At 36.2% G+C, this 11,916-nt stretch overlaps 1 protein-coding gene across 3 annotated transcripts; it reads right to left on the reverse strand.

Annotated features, from left to right (window-relative positions):
• Nucleotides 1-1,141: 1,141 nt before the first annotated feature.
• Nucleotides 1,142-11,412, reverse strand: LOC108684467. 3 transcript variants are annotated; one of them, XM_018188795.1, is made up of 6 exons: nucleotides 11,214-11,412; nucleotides 8,318-10,114; nucleotides 5,081-6,834; nucleotides 3,972-4,272; nucleotides 2,522-2,741; nucleotides 1,142-1,403 (listed from the first exon to the last, which is right to left on the reverse strand). In XM_018188795.1, exons 2-6 carry the CDS (start codon nucleotides 10,088-10,090, stop codon nucleotides 1,213-1,215), a joined length of 4,239 nt encoding a protein of 1,412 aa, XP_018044284.1. In that variant the 5' UTR covers nucleotides 10,091-10,114; nucleotides 11,214-11,412; the 3' UTR covers nucleotides 1,142-1,212. The 3 variants fall into 3 exon arrangements, with proteins under 3 accessions (XP_018044284.1, XP_018044292.1, XP_018044302.1); XM_018188803.1 differs by lacking the exons at nucleotides 1,142-1,403; nucleotides 2,522-2,741 and adding an exon at nucleotides 3,348-3,584; XM_018188813.1 differs by lacking the exons at nucleotides 1,142-1,403; nucleotides 2,522-2,741 and adding an exon at nucleotides 3,348-3,587.
• Nucleotides 11,413-11,916: the final 504 nt, after the last annotated feature.

Below are 11,916 nucleotides of genomic sequence, written 5' to 3' on the forward strand. Positions count from 1 at the left end.
CAACGCATCTTCGCACATGTGCACGTACAAAAATTCGGTAATTTACTTCAATAAAACTTAGTAAAAGTTTTGCCAATTACGTTTCAATATCGTGTCCATCAAAGTAATTTTTATCTTTCATAAAAATATTCTCTTAAGACTTCTGTTTTCTCTCGCCGCTGTAACGAATTATGACATTTCAGAAGCTGATCGGAAATTTCTTACATCATTTTTCTTTATGTAGAAATGTCTTATATTTTTAGAGAGAATGAATATATACTATCGAATGAGTGCGAAAAAGTTAATTTATCTTGAATTTGATAATTTACATTGTAAAGAAACAAATTCACCTCATTTTGGATTTCTCATATAATTTTACGCGTGAGAAAACAGGAGTTTTATGTCTGTTTCTACCAATGTAGATTAATTTTGATCTCAGTTGAATTCTTCATCTTTTTCTAATTCTTAGTATCAGAAAAGAATGAAGAGCAAATTGAATCAAGATTAAAATTAATACATTGATAGAAACGAGCATTAATGTCGTTAAATGAGATAGACATCTAATAGACATGTAAACGTGCCCGTTTATAAAAAATCGATAGAAAGCGGAATAAGAATTTATTGATTCACGTCATTTCCTCGAGAATATCGGCTGTATTGACTAAAATCAATTTCGCGTTTCTTGTCTACATATAAATGCAATTTGACACGGCACGATTATGCTTGAATTATCGTAAAACTACGATTTCTTAAGATGCTTTACGACGAGGATTCATCTATGTCATGTATAAAACTGACCTGCGGTTCCCGCGCACACGTCTATTTTTATACAAAATCTTACAAAAGTGTAAAGCATTACACGTATCCTCGTACGAGGATGAATTGCCATATAAAAATGCATGAATTATATTGATCAGTCATATCAAACATACAAATATAAGATAGAAAGAATAACTTGGGGGTGTGTCCTAGAGAAAATATAGTGTAGACAATACATCGCGTACGTTCTAGCGTTCCAGAAATTATTAAAAATGTTATAAAAAGAAGGAATTCGAAAAATATCAAGATTTACGATTGTAAAGTTATCCTTTCATCTCTTATTGTAATACATGGAAGGCCGGAAAAAAAAATGGAAAAAACTTGGAAAACAAAAGAAAATATATTCTAGTAGTCACATTGATCATAGGTGACTCATGATTATAAAAACAACAGCTTTCTAATTAACGAAAACTCCTAATTTGGTATACAAGTATATCTGTAACGTGGATGGTTTTGTGGGCAGAGTTTGCCTTCGATTATACACTGAACCACCCACGTGGTGGACAAGATTGGAATATTTAATTGAATCGCCTTCTTCTGTGCCCACGATGGACACTTCCAATTAGACATGACTACAGTATCGGCAAAATCCGTCTCCATTGCATCTGAAAAAAAAAAAACAAAAACAAAAATTCATAAGCTTTTCTATTAATCATAATTTGAGATAATACACGCGTGTGAAACAATTTTATTTGAATTTCTACACATTTAATAAACTATATACAAGGTGCGTCACCAAAATCCGGACAAATCGAACAATTTCTTTAAACAAAATGTTTTTAATGAAAAATTAAATATTACAGAAAATCCTTTTACATGGCACTTGGGGAATTTCTGTAGAGCACAATTATTTCCCCATATATTCTCCATTAGCTTGAATGACGGCCTCTATTCTTGGTCTAAAGTGTTCGCACGCTATAATGTAGCGCTGTCCATGCCGATGAATGTTGTCTTAATAGTGATCCTTAATGATGTCACATTGGGATGCCGAGACTTGTTTATGACCCTTTCAACTACGCTCTATACCGTAGTAGTCCAAGAGATTTAAATCTGTTGGAAAGCCAAAATGGGAGCCGAGACGAGCAACTCGACTTGTTCTGGCAGCCTCAGGAAGTATCTGTCATATCTTTAATGTATATGATTTATATCGAAGGTCCTCCTCGGCAATTCGATGCATTGTTGGCTCACTTACACCAATCAATAATTTTCGCAATGATTACCCTGGGTCATTCGAAATCAGCGCTTGAATCCTTTCAATAACTGCGGAGGTCCTCGTGGTGCGTTCTTTCGAGTGACTCTTCCTCACTGGCATACTGAAATCTTCGTTGGACTGTTGTCCGTATATTTTGCCACAACATCATAAACGGTTGGTTTCGGGTATCCAAAGAACCGAATTATTTCGTTGCTAAGCGCCCAGCACGAAGGTCTTCGATGACGCGGCTCTTCGATCGACACTCCGCACTTGATTTCAACATCGCGGCCATGTTGAGAATATGACTGTTTACTAAAAGCATCAGGCTTTCTCGGACGCCAACAACAATCTCTGGCGGAGGCATAATATAGCGGAAAATTTAAATTGAATTTAAATTGATTTGTCCGAATTTTGATGACGCACCCTATGTATTTTTATCTTAATATTATACATATATCGGTAGCTGCTGAATAGTAAATTTGCTTTAAAGGAACTTATTGACGAGTTGATCTTAATGATGAAATAAAATACCTGGATTCTCCGCGATTATAACTACCGCGCCCGCGTGCTCGCAGACTTGTCGCCAGAATGTGGCAAATTGTGGCAAATTGATGGATGCCAGACTAGGAATTATTACGACGATTTCTGACAACGGTTTCTTTGTATATGCATCATGCCCTTCTACGTAAGCTTTTCTCTGCAAACTCCAGCCGTTTGGAAGAGCAACTTCCGCCTTGTTTATGGTCCTTTTCTAAAAACATACGATAAAATGTGAGACTGTTATTTGTGACGCAATTGTTGACAATTTAATCAAATACAATAATAAACGAAATCATGGTATGACATACAGCGAAAATATTGCAAAAGAAACATTGAAACGAGATTATGAAAGGAAGATGTATAATAAAGTTTATTCAATAAACTTTTTAAATAAAATTTACTTTAATACTAAATAGCGTTATCTAGATTTATTAGAACAACATTGCCTAGATTTGTAATTTTGATTATATTTGTTTAAGGTGGTTCTTTAAATACTAAAAATTTGAGGTGCTTTCCTAGGACTCACCCAAAATTACAAATATCTGTATAATTTGGATAAAATATTAAAACTACATGTATATCTTAATGAAATAGGAACATGATAGTAAATCAAGAGCAGCTTCATCAAATGAAAACAAGATGACATGTTTATGTTTATTACTTTTCGAGATTAAATTTATATGCAAGTTTATGGACGTAAATATCTTTCCAGAATTTTCGTTGACTACTATTACTTTTTTGTGACCATTAAAATCGTAATTTTTTAAACTATTATAATCTCGTTTTTGAAAAAAATCTATGGATTTGTGCAGTTAGTTAAAGAAGCAGTTCTGAAGAACCATTTGCTTGCGGCAAACATCTTGGCTCAGATGCTTTTATCTTGTATATTTTTGAAAGTGTTGCCAACTTAAACTGGGCCTTGAGAAACATATACTGTCCCGCGGTTTTATATGATCCATCCGTTCGTCCTGACGCGCGTTCGTAACGACGTAGACGCAGGCGCTCATTTCACTCTTCCATTTTTTTATACATTTTTTGCTCTGGCCGTATTGATCTACTGGAGGCAAAAGCCATAATAAAAGAAGAAGAAGCTAAAAAAGCGTCTTATTTATCTAAGTTATATGTGAAAGATATTATATTTTCAATTTTTTTTCTCTCGTAATTCATCGTTAATCTAGAATTTTGCACATGTCAGTTTCGATAGTTCAACTACAATTATATAAAAAAATTAGACATTTCTATGATAACTCAAATTACTAAAGAATCATTTTAAGTCTATAATCTTCCTTTTTTTTTATTAAGAAAATGGAATGGTAATTATGAATAAAAGGATAAAGAAATAATAATCTGTTTTGAGAGAGAAAGAGAGAGAAAGAATCCGTATTTTATTTACATTAAACAGGTAAGGAATTAATGTAGAGAATAAGGGATCTCGCGCTACCTCTGAACAGCATCTGATGATATATTCGTGATTGCATATTTTGATGCCGGCCGACAGACATAATATGTTCTTTGCTGTGGTATTTGGCACGTTCGTGATGAGTATTGTATTTTCGTACTCGTTTTCTGGTATCTTTTCGAAATCCTCATAGATCTTCCCGCCACCTGCTATGATCTGCTCGTGAAGTCTTTCGCGTACGAAATGTCGCTTCACCCAATCATCCTCGTAGTCTGTTTCGAGATCCGTTTCGGTGGCTTCCGTTTCTGTATTCGACCCAGCGTTGGTCTTCGTATCCTGATACCTGAAATGATGCAGAATGAGTTAGTGAATAATGAATAGAATTCTTAATTTAAATAAAAACATGCGAATAATGCTTTGTGTCTTAAGAAAGGTAGCTGTATTTTGTTCATTTTTTAATATTTTTATATTATTACAATGGCTACCGAAAGTTTTCGGCCAACATATAATTTTACGATCATTTTTGTCAATTTGTTTTCAATTTAAATTATAAGTTAATAAAATTCTTTTAATCAATTTAAGAACATGATATTTAAGTATTAGAATACTCCATCTAATGTGATCATCCGTTTTATCTTATTCTAATTATTCTGCATCTAAAAGTATTGGAAATGTCAAAAATCGATAGTTTAAATCGTAAAATATTGATAATATCTGTACCTTTATATATAATACTTTTATCTGTAGAATAATTAGAAGAATCATATTATGTAAAAAAAATCATAGAATTCTATTTAAAAATGTCATGGCTTTCATAAAAAATTAATTTTGTCATTATTATATGTTTCATCAAGCCAAACAGTTCTGTCTGAATTCTGAATATATTTTTATTCGACTCCTTACTCTGCAAAAACAAAAGGAGTGTTTCATGTTAAATGAAACACCTGTTAAGAACATTAAATACTTGTATGCTAGATCTTTTAAAGATTCTTCATCTGCAGCAATACAATAAAATTACTCACTGAGCTACTCATTTGGCAGTCTCACTGTATATTTTTATTTATTATGTTAATTCCTCGAGTGTCTAGCATTAATTCTTACTAGAATTAAGACCTTTCCGTTCATTTGCCAAATGAATAAGTAAAAGATACCTTTCCAGTTTCTCTAAGGGTATGCAAGTAAGGATGAATGACGTGCCCTTGAAGATGTTGGAGTTCGTAGGGATCGGACCAAGAGTAGCAATCATTTCCGGGTCCTCCTTCTTCTTACTACGTGATTTACTCTTGTTCCTACTTTGCGGTCCTTTCGCGATCTGTTCAAACGGCGTGCCAATTATCTCTCTCTGTATTCCCATCAGAGCATATTCGTCCTCTGTTTTACTGCGAGTCGATTCGACATTTGAATCGCTCGACATTCCCTCGCTTTCCGACAATGCCTTTTCCGTCTTCAACTTGACGGATATGCCGGACACCGAGGGTTCCAGTTTGATTTTACTGATAGAGGTGCTCGAGCCTCCAGCGTTGTTTCTGGACTTAGGAGTCGAGGAAAGTGGTGTTCCGATTCTCTTGGAGCGTCGTTTGCCGTCAACTACGTTGTCCAAGGTCACCTGGCCGAGCGCTTTCGGCGTGCTCGGCAGAGAACTCTTACTTATGGTGTCTACTTCTTCCTTTAACACCTGCGCCTGATCAGCAGACAAGGAGATATTCTGTATTTGTACGCGCAATTTCTCGCCCTCGTCAGTCTCCACCGTGTAGTACGTGTCGCCGTTGGTCGACGTTTCAACATCGATGATGATGCCGCAAGAACCATAATCGTCGGTCTTTGTGGTCGCGTATACAGACAGACCCTTTTTCAGAATCTTTGGTATCGGTATCACAAACTCAGGTATGAGCGTCTTGCTCTTGCCGTCATAGAAGTTCACCTTGTACTTGGCCTTCAGTCGATCGCTCACCGTGCCAAGATAGTAGCTGTTATCTGACCATTTGGCGAACACGTTCTTACCGATTAGCTCGTCAGCCAACATGCTTCGCGGCGACTTCGCCTGAGTGTCCACATCATTTACCAGCCTCTCGTCCTCCTCTACCTTGCTTTTCTTTTTGCTCGGTGTGTCGGTTTCCATGGCGTGCAGAGCCGGCTCGTTAGGAATATTTTTGGCATCGTTCTCGCCGTTAATCTGCGCGGTGATCGATCTCGTCAGTTTGCTTCTCGGTCTCTTCGCAGCTTTGCCGCTCTTTTTTGTGCTCTTTGGCGTGACAGTTAATTCCACTTTCAAACTCGTGAGATGATCCGACGGCGTCGACGAGCGCATATTGATCTTTTCCAAGTGATGATGATGATGATCGTCCAGTCGCTCGTTGCTTACATTTACGAAAGTATCGAGAATCCCTGTGGGGGCTGTAACGGCGGAGGTATTACTGCTTAGTTCCATGTTTGCGTAATTCAGGACAGTCGTTATAAGCAAGCGGTGGTTCTTCCATTCGTGCGTCAAACGATCATAAGTCTCATCCAACGTCTGTTTGTCCGCCACTGTTAATGGAATGTCCTGGGAAGATTTCTTCGTGTGCTTCGGCAGACCCGTTGGCATCGTGAAGAGGTGTCCAGTGTTCTTAGCCATTTTAAAAGCCAAAGAAGCAGCGCTGGACCCTGAGCTTGATGATGACATCATGGACCACCGGGACGGAAAGAGTTGATATAACTGAGGATTGCTGTTCACGGAACCAGGCGATTCCTTGTTGTCGGAAATATCTGCCAACGAGGACTGACTGTCTTCATTCTTCGGTCTGCTCGACTCGATTACAGGTTCGCACTGCACCATAGTCAACTCTTTTCTTACGAGCTCCTTCGTGTTCTCGTCCATGTGTACTAAACACTTGAGCTTCACGTAGACACCGATCTCTCGCTCTTCCTATAATAGTATAATAGTATAATAGTATTTTTTTAGAGTTGGGAAGCATTACTTTTTCCGTTACTTTTTGTAATAAACATGACATTGCAATTTTTTATAACTAAATGTTAAGGTTGTGCCAAGATTGGAAAAATCGATTTTTCCACCTTAGCACAATCTTAGCATTTAGTTATAAAAAATTGCAATGTCACTATCAAATATATCTATTATAAAAAGTAATGGAAAAGTAATGCTTTCCAATTCTGTATTTTCTCATGTATTTATATGCACTCTCAGAAAAGACTCTGCATTTATCATATGGAAAAAGTGACTTTGATTAGCATCTCGTAATCTATAAAATATCACAGTTTCCGCGAATTTGACTCTACATAGTTACACTTTCTATATGATTAATATGATTCTATATAATTAATACGGAGTCCTTTTACAATGATTTTTGATCACAATTTGCTTAAACTGTAAACTGTATAAATTCAAGAAATATTATTAAGTACAAAGAACTGGCTTGACTATATAGTGTTTTCCATTCATGTGAAATTTTTATGTAATATTTTATATCTTCATTTTTTATGTAGCATAAAAACTATATTTTATTATTTCACAGTGTTGAGCCAACTGTCTGTTTGTCTATTCATCCAATTGTCTGTAAAATAAATTTCTCATAACTCTTTCAAGTTTTAGCAATAAATACGCAAGAATTTTAGTTTCATCAAAACAAAATGAATCAAATCAATCACGTAAAAGGGTCAAAAGTCAAGATCAATTTTAATGAAGTTCTTATAATAATTATTTTATGTTACTTAATAATTATAATTACATCTATTCTAAAACATTATCAATTTATTAATAAATTCATGTATCTTTTATCACAAGGTGATGCACTTAAATTGAACATCTTGAATATTTCGCTTATTTTTAATGATATAAAAAAATATTTCAAATGAAAGTATAACGGTTTCGAGGGGGATATATTTGGTCACGTTATTTTTTTTCTAGGTGGAGGTTTTAAAAAGATACGACCTCCACTCTTTTAAATGGAATGTAATTTTTGTTTATATAATATGATTTCTCTAATTATTCTGCATATAAAAGTATTAAGATAGAGATATTAAAAATCCAATAATTTAGATATTTCACATATTTTATTCTGACATATTTAACAGAAAATATCTCGTAAACTATTTATTTTTTAGTTACTGTATTCTATTAGAGGAATCATATTATCTAAAAAAAAAAAAAAAAATCACATAATTCCATTTAAAAAAATGGAAAGAAGTGATCTTTATATCTATCTTTTTGGCTTTTCCACCAGAAAAAAAAACGTGATCAAAATACGTTTCCCTCGAAATCGTTCCACTTTCATTTGAAACATTTTTACATATCATTAAAAATAAATGAAATATTCAAGATGATCGATTTAAGTGGACCACTCTGTATAGTAAAATTGTATATAATAGACAGAGTATCTTTATCAGTCACTCACCTGCTTTGTCTTCCCCAGCATATTGTTATAGAACAGATCAGACTTGTTCTTCTCCTCCACGTTAGATGTTTCATGATCGCTTATGCTGATGAGTTCGATGTTGTCTACGTTTTTAGACTCGAAAGAGATGCTTTTGATGCCATCTACCTTCTTCATATTATGCGCGGTAGTTGTCGCTGTAGCAGGCAGAAACTGTTCCTCACTTACGGAGAATGTATCAGAGTCCAAGCTCACGGTCGTGTCGGCGTCGCTTTTCTTGGACTCGGTGCTGCCATTCACTAGTCTCTTGTCTGACGATTTCGACTCCTGAGATGATCCGCTCTCCTTATAACTGCTCTTGTTCTCGTAAATGCCCTTGCCTTCGTAACTGCTCTTACTCTCATAACTGCTCTTTCCTTCGTAACTCTTGTCCATGACCTGAATCTCAGAAACCTCAATCTCTTTCTTCTCTAACAAATTCAAGATCTTCTCGCCATCCTCGTGCGAATCATCAATCTGAACAACTTCCGGTTTCTTTTTCATACTCTGACGATCGTATATCACCTCGGTCGACGAATTCAATATCTTTTCATCGTCGTCATCTATTTCCACTATTTGTGGCTTTGATTTATTATCAATGATTCGGTTAATATTCTCTATTGATATCAATTCTACGCTGCTTCGCGACTTGGTTTGTGAGGACGGGATCTCTTTGTCGTTCTCGTTAACAGTTTTCTTAATCAATTTGACGCAGTTCGACTGATTATTTTCATCGGATGTTGTTTCTGTATCTTTTACAAGCTCCGGCTCATCTAATGTTCCGACTTCGGATTTTTCTATTATAGCATTCGTGGAAGTAACATCTTTTTCGATCAACACATTATTTTCTTCCAGAAAATTATTTTCGTTTGTGGCGTTAAAGTTGACGGTGATACTATCATTATTGCTGATGTCTGTAAGTTTTGCAGAGACATTCAAATTCTCATCTTTTCCCACGTCGTATTTCTCGTCTTGCTGATTTGTCTGCTCGGCATGATGCTCCTGAACCTTGTCATCATTTATCGTTTCTGCTGTGTGCTCAGTGAGAGTCTTCAGAGTGTTCTGAGTAAATTCTACAGTAGCTGGATCTTGGGTCTCCTCTATTATAACATTCTTGTCTATATTTTTGAATAAGTCCTGGTAAGAATCATCAGATCCACAAGACTGACGACTCTCCTCCTCCAGTCGCTTGTGAAGCTTTCCTTCATCCTCCTCAGACATTTTAGGGATCTTGGCAGATGGTTCGTCAAATGCACTAGCTTTACGTTTCAGATTAACGTCGACACTGCCTATTTTTCTGAGTGGCGAATAACTCTGAGGAGGCGTACCTTGGATAATCTCATCCTCGTCAAAGAGCTCATCTTTTTTCTCTGACTCGCACAACTCGCTGAATACGTTCTCCGTAGTCCTTTCAAGTCTGGCATCGCTTTCCATTACTTTTTCATCTATGATAGATTCGTCTTCTTTATCATTTGCAGTTATTATCGTGTTACTCTCTTCCATTTGCAATGTTTCTGGAATTGATTTGGAATGGATTTGTTGCGCATCCACTTGGTCATGATTTCCAGCCTGTATCTGTTTTAACTTCTCTACCATACTTTCATCTCCTTCAGAATCGACAAGACGAAAATCTTGACTCTCATTCAAGTTTGTCTCTTGAGTCTCGCTAGTAACTTTCAAGCTTTCATTGGTACCTTCATAATGAATCTCCTGCGTGTCTGGCACGCAAGTGTCTGATTCCACAGGGCTAGACATTTTTAACAGATCGTTACAAGTGTTCTGAAAATAAAATATAAATTAATGTAAATTACGTAATAATACGTAAACATTAGAAAAATAAAATCGTAAACGCCTAAGATAATATTGTCAAAACTACATAAATTATTTGCTCTAAAAAAAAATTGCAATTTGAATTTTAATTTGAAAAATTAATGATGAATTTGGTCTCTTGCATTATGCTAAAGTATGTTAAAGGCTGCTTTATATGAAGTATCTAAACGTAGCATAATATAATCAATTTTGAATAAAATAAATGAACATCTAACATGAAAATATCATTATAGAGTATTTCATCGTCGAAAATATTTGGTATCCTGATGAAAATAGAAATCAGAGCACAAGAATGTAATGGATCTACAATAGTTTTAAACCTTAAGCCATAAGAAATGGATGAATCATAGTCGATTATTCTCCTTGAATTCGACTGTAATTTCAAATCAATTTCTTATGCGACTTAAGGCTTAAAAGTAACGTCCATTACAAGCGTTACTCTCCCATTACGTTCGACTTACGCGCTGATTTTTATTTTCACCAGGATAATTTAGTTGAAAGGAAATTTCTTGTTTTTTTCCAAAATTTTGAAAACCTCAAGTTAGTTTGATGAAACTTTCTATATATTTAAGTTTCTATATATTTAAAGTTTCATGAAAACGCAAATCTCGCGTGTGTGCAGCGGATGTTTACAACTTGTTTACGTTGCTTGCACCTTTTGCTTCAGCATTTTCGCTTTCTCTCTCTCTCTCTCTCTCTCTCTCTCTCTCTCTCTCTTCAATGCTCGATATTTAACTCTCTCGTTTTAAGTAGAAACATTTTTGGAGTTTCAAGCAAGGCGAACAGACTTAATGGCGACGAAAGGTTACGGCGGGAACGTCTACGTCTCTCGAGGCGAAGCAAGCCAGTGCGGAACGAGAGACCGGGTGAAATCTGGGAAGTAAACGCGTGCGACATCCGCATCGAGTCGCCGGAATGGACCAGGGGACCGTCTCCACCGCGAACGCGAGATATCATTACATTGGCTTACGTTACCGCGAGGGAACGATTTCGCCGGTCGCCTGAAATGAGAAGTCGGCGAATCTCCCCTCTCGAACTTCGGTCATACCTCTGGTGGCACGCGTGAAACGGAATACTCCCGCACGGAACAATGCGAGATGCATCGAGAGAGCCGAATGCCCGTGAAGTAACTGGCGAATACTGTTCTTCTTCTCCTCTTTATTTTTCCTCTCCTTTAATGTTGTTCGTCAGACGGTACATGAGAAAAGTGACACCCGCCATATTTTCGCACACGGCGTGGCTGATGGCTCGCGGGAACAGCGAGCAGCAGGCTTTATGTTATACCATAATTTAAATGTATTCAAGTTGCGACACTGAGCGGTTAAATTAGAAATACTCAATATGATTGGTCGAATAAAAAATAAAAACCAATGAGATGCTTCTATATGTGGCGTGATTTGCGCAAGCGTAACTTTCACCAGCCAATCAAATCGTCTTAGCGTTTAAATTTGAACCATTTGAACACTTCTGACAAGTGATTTGTTTGCGTGAAATTTTCAAAGATTTTTGTACTTTAGACGAAATAAAATGCATTCGGCCGTTGAAAAGAGAGAAAGCAAAGATGCTAAGTACAAAAGATGCAAGCAACAGATTTATGGATGCGATCCATTTAATGGTACAAATACTTTGTTGATCAATCAGTAAAAAGAATTTTATGAAAAGACCTGAAGATAATTACAGACCTTGATAAAAATGAAAATCAAAGTGTAAGTCGAATGTAATGAGAAAGTACAGATGTATTCACATGTAAG

This window comes from Atta colombica, unplaced genomic scaffold (genome assembly GCF_001594045.1).
Source record: "Atta colombica isolate Treedump-2 unplaced genomic scaffold, Acol1.0 scaffold10, whole genome shotgun sequence".
NCBI classification, from domain to species: domain Eukaryota; kingdom Metazoa; phylum Arthropoda; class Insecta; order Hymenoptera; family Formicidae; genus Atta; species Atta colombica.

What these genes read in the sequence shown, in the direction of transcription:
- LOC108684467 (XM_018188795.1), bottom strand. Translation starts at nt 10,090, where the DNA reads ATGTCTAGCCCTGTGGAATCAGACACTTGCGTGCCAGACACGCAGGAG. An exon ending in CCCTTAGAGAAACTGGAAAG is followed by an intron (nt 4,273 to 5,080) that starts GTATCTTTTACT and finishes GCATCATTTCAG; the next exon opens with GTATCAGGATACGAAGACCA. An exon ending in TCATCAGATGCTGTTCAGAG is followed by an intron (nt 2,742 to 3,971) that starts GTAGCGCGAGAT and finishes GTATGTTTTTAG; the next exon opens with AAAAGGACCATAAACAAGGC.